Source organism: Cicer arietinum, chromosome 6, assembly GCF_000331145.2.
Source record: "Cicer arietinum cultivar CDC Frontier isolate Library 1 chromosome 6, Cicar.CDCFrontier_v2.0, whole genome shotgun sequence".
In the NCBI taxonomy this organism is placed as follows: Eukaryota; Viridiplantae; Streptophyta; class Magnoliopsida; order Fabales; family Fabaceae; genus Cicer; species Cicer arietinum.
Window position 1 is genome coordinate 61046204 of NC_021165.2, and position 2049 is coordinate 61048252.

The 2049-nt window shown below is 33.7% G+C and overlaps 1 protein-coding gene across 1 annotated transcript; it reads right to left on the minus strand.

The window, feature by feature from the left end:
- Positions 1–580: 580 nt before the first annotated feature.
- On the minus strand, positions 581–1759 carry LOC101514497 (F-box protein CPR1-like). The gene has a single exon (XM_004506255.1). The coding sequence runs from the start codon at positions 1757–1759 to the stop codon at positions 581–583; it is 1179 nt and encodes a 392-aa protein (XP_004506312.1).
- Between the last annotated feature and the right edge of the window lie 290 nt (positions 1760–2049).

The window sequence follows — 2049 nt, forward strand, 5'->3', positions numbered from 1 at the left end:
TTAAGCATTGTAGCCAAAACAAAGTTTAGAAGTCAACAAGAGTATAATTAAACAAGAAGAACTCATAAACTATAAGTGTATATTTGAAATAACAACATTGATAGTAAAACTTTAGTGAAGATGGATGATATATGTGTTCTAAATCCAATAGGTGATTTATTTAAGAAAACAAAATAATATCAGATATCGATAGTTGATTTATTTAAATGATATAGTACAAAATTGAACACGATGGCATACATGATAAGGTCAAACAGAGATATGTTGCTTGATAAAATATCAAGTTTCCCAAAACTAGGTATTTCCATATTAAATTAGAGTCCATTAAGCAAAGGGAAAATATCGTTGTTACAATTAAAATGGAAACTAAATGAGTGAAATTGATAAAGTGACATTGGTATTATTAGATAGTTTCGAGATAAACTACAAAATAAAATAGATAAAGTGGAATTGGTATCATTAGATAGTTTCGAGATATGCCATATACTTGGCAAACTAATTTGTATACAACATAAAACCAATTTGGATATGACTTCAATCATTTTTTCGTTATTATTTCCTACTGACCAAAGTCATAAACCTACAATGGGAGAAGGTTGTCCTTATAAACTACAATGGTACAACAACCTTGGCTTCCTTTAACACCAAGCTCCTCAATCGTCCGAGTACTCATATCATACCATACTAGTTCATCATCATTTTTTCTCAAGAATATATCGCCTTTCTCTCCTACTCCAATAGGATGTTGAACGCAAGGTAATGGCTTAACAATGAAGACATTAGCCCATGATTCCTTCACACCGAGTTCACCCAATATTCTTATGTGAAAAGTAGTCGATTCATCATATATTATGATAGCAATGGATCCATTTAACAACACCAAGCGCAAAATATCACAATAGTCAACCATGTCTGAGGGAAAAGGTGTTGTAAGGAACACTTCATTGCACAAGTCAAATGATACCAAACACGGTCCAACCTTACTAAGACTATGGTAATCATCTATACCCGACCAATGACAAAATCCATCCATGTACACTTCATCATACGAACTACAAAAAGGCGTGTCAACATCATGTTTCCTCCAAGAGTTACTTCTTAGACTATATATCTCCCACATCAGGGTGAAACCTACAGGTTCGTCACATGGCACATATGCGTAGCAATCAAGAAAGAAATCTAATTGTCGAATCACTTTATAGTCATCTCTAACATGGTCATAACCAAAACCATGAAAATTCTTCATAGTGTCATGATAAGGTACATACTCAAAAAGGCTAGGTGGAATGACCTTGAATTCACCTGTAGTAGGATTCCAAAATACACATTTTGCGTACCGGCCCCTCCCTTGTGTGAGACAAAGTGTCCCGTTAACACAAACAAATCTCAAAATATGAATACATCTGTCATCCTCGTGAAATGGAGGTGGCCAATCTAATTTGACCCTATTCTCAAACTTGTCACTAAAAAGTAAATACAATGTAGAGTGGAGTAGTTCACCTGGTTCACCCGTCAAAGGAACTAGACAATGATTTAGGAGGATAGAAGCACCATCATAATAGGAATGGTTATTATAAAGAAAATAGTTTCGATACATTATCATAAATTGAGGGTTTTCAAACAAGAGAGTCCAAGCTTTGCGTACACATCCAAATCGGTACAAAGATTTTACAAACAATTTAGACAAAATAAAGAAGGCAAGATCATCGGGTATATGGTTGTTAACCTTTACATTTGTGGCAGCAACAAATTTCTCCATCTCCAAATGAGACAATGAAGTTTTGCTTGCAATGATTCAAGCAATTATTAAACCTGTAGGAAGCATCGCAAGAAAAAAAAAATTAAATCAAGTAATAAAAAGCACCTGATGTTGAAATAAATTGATTGCAAAGAGCATTAATAATTGATCGAAGCAATAGATGAATGTTAGAGTGTGTACCCTGTAATCGGTTGATGGATGAAAAAAGGGTAAAGGAGGTTTGAGAGAGAATGAATTCTTTATGCTAAAGAGTTTTATCTTTTAAATTCTATTTGAAATTGTATACTACT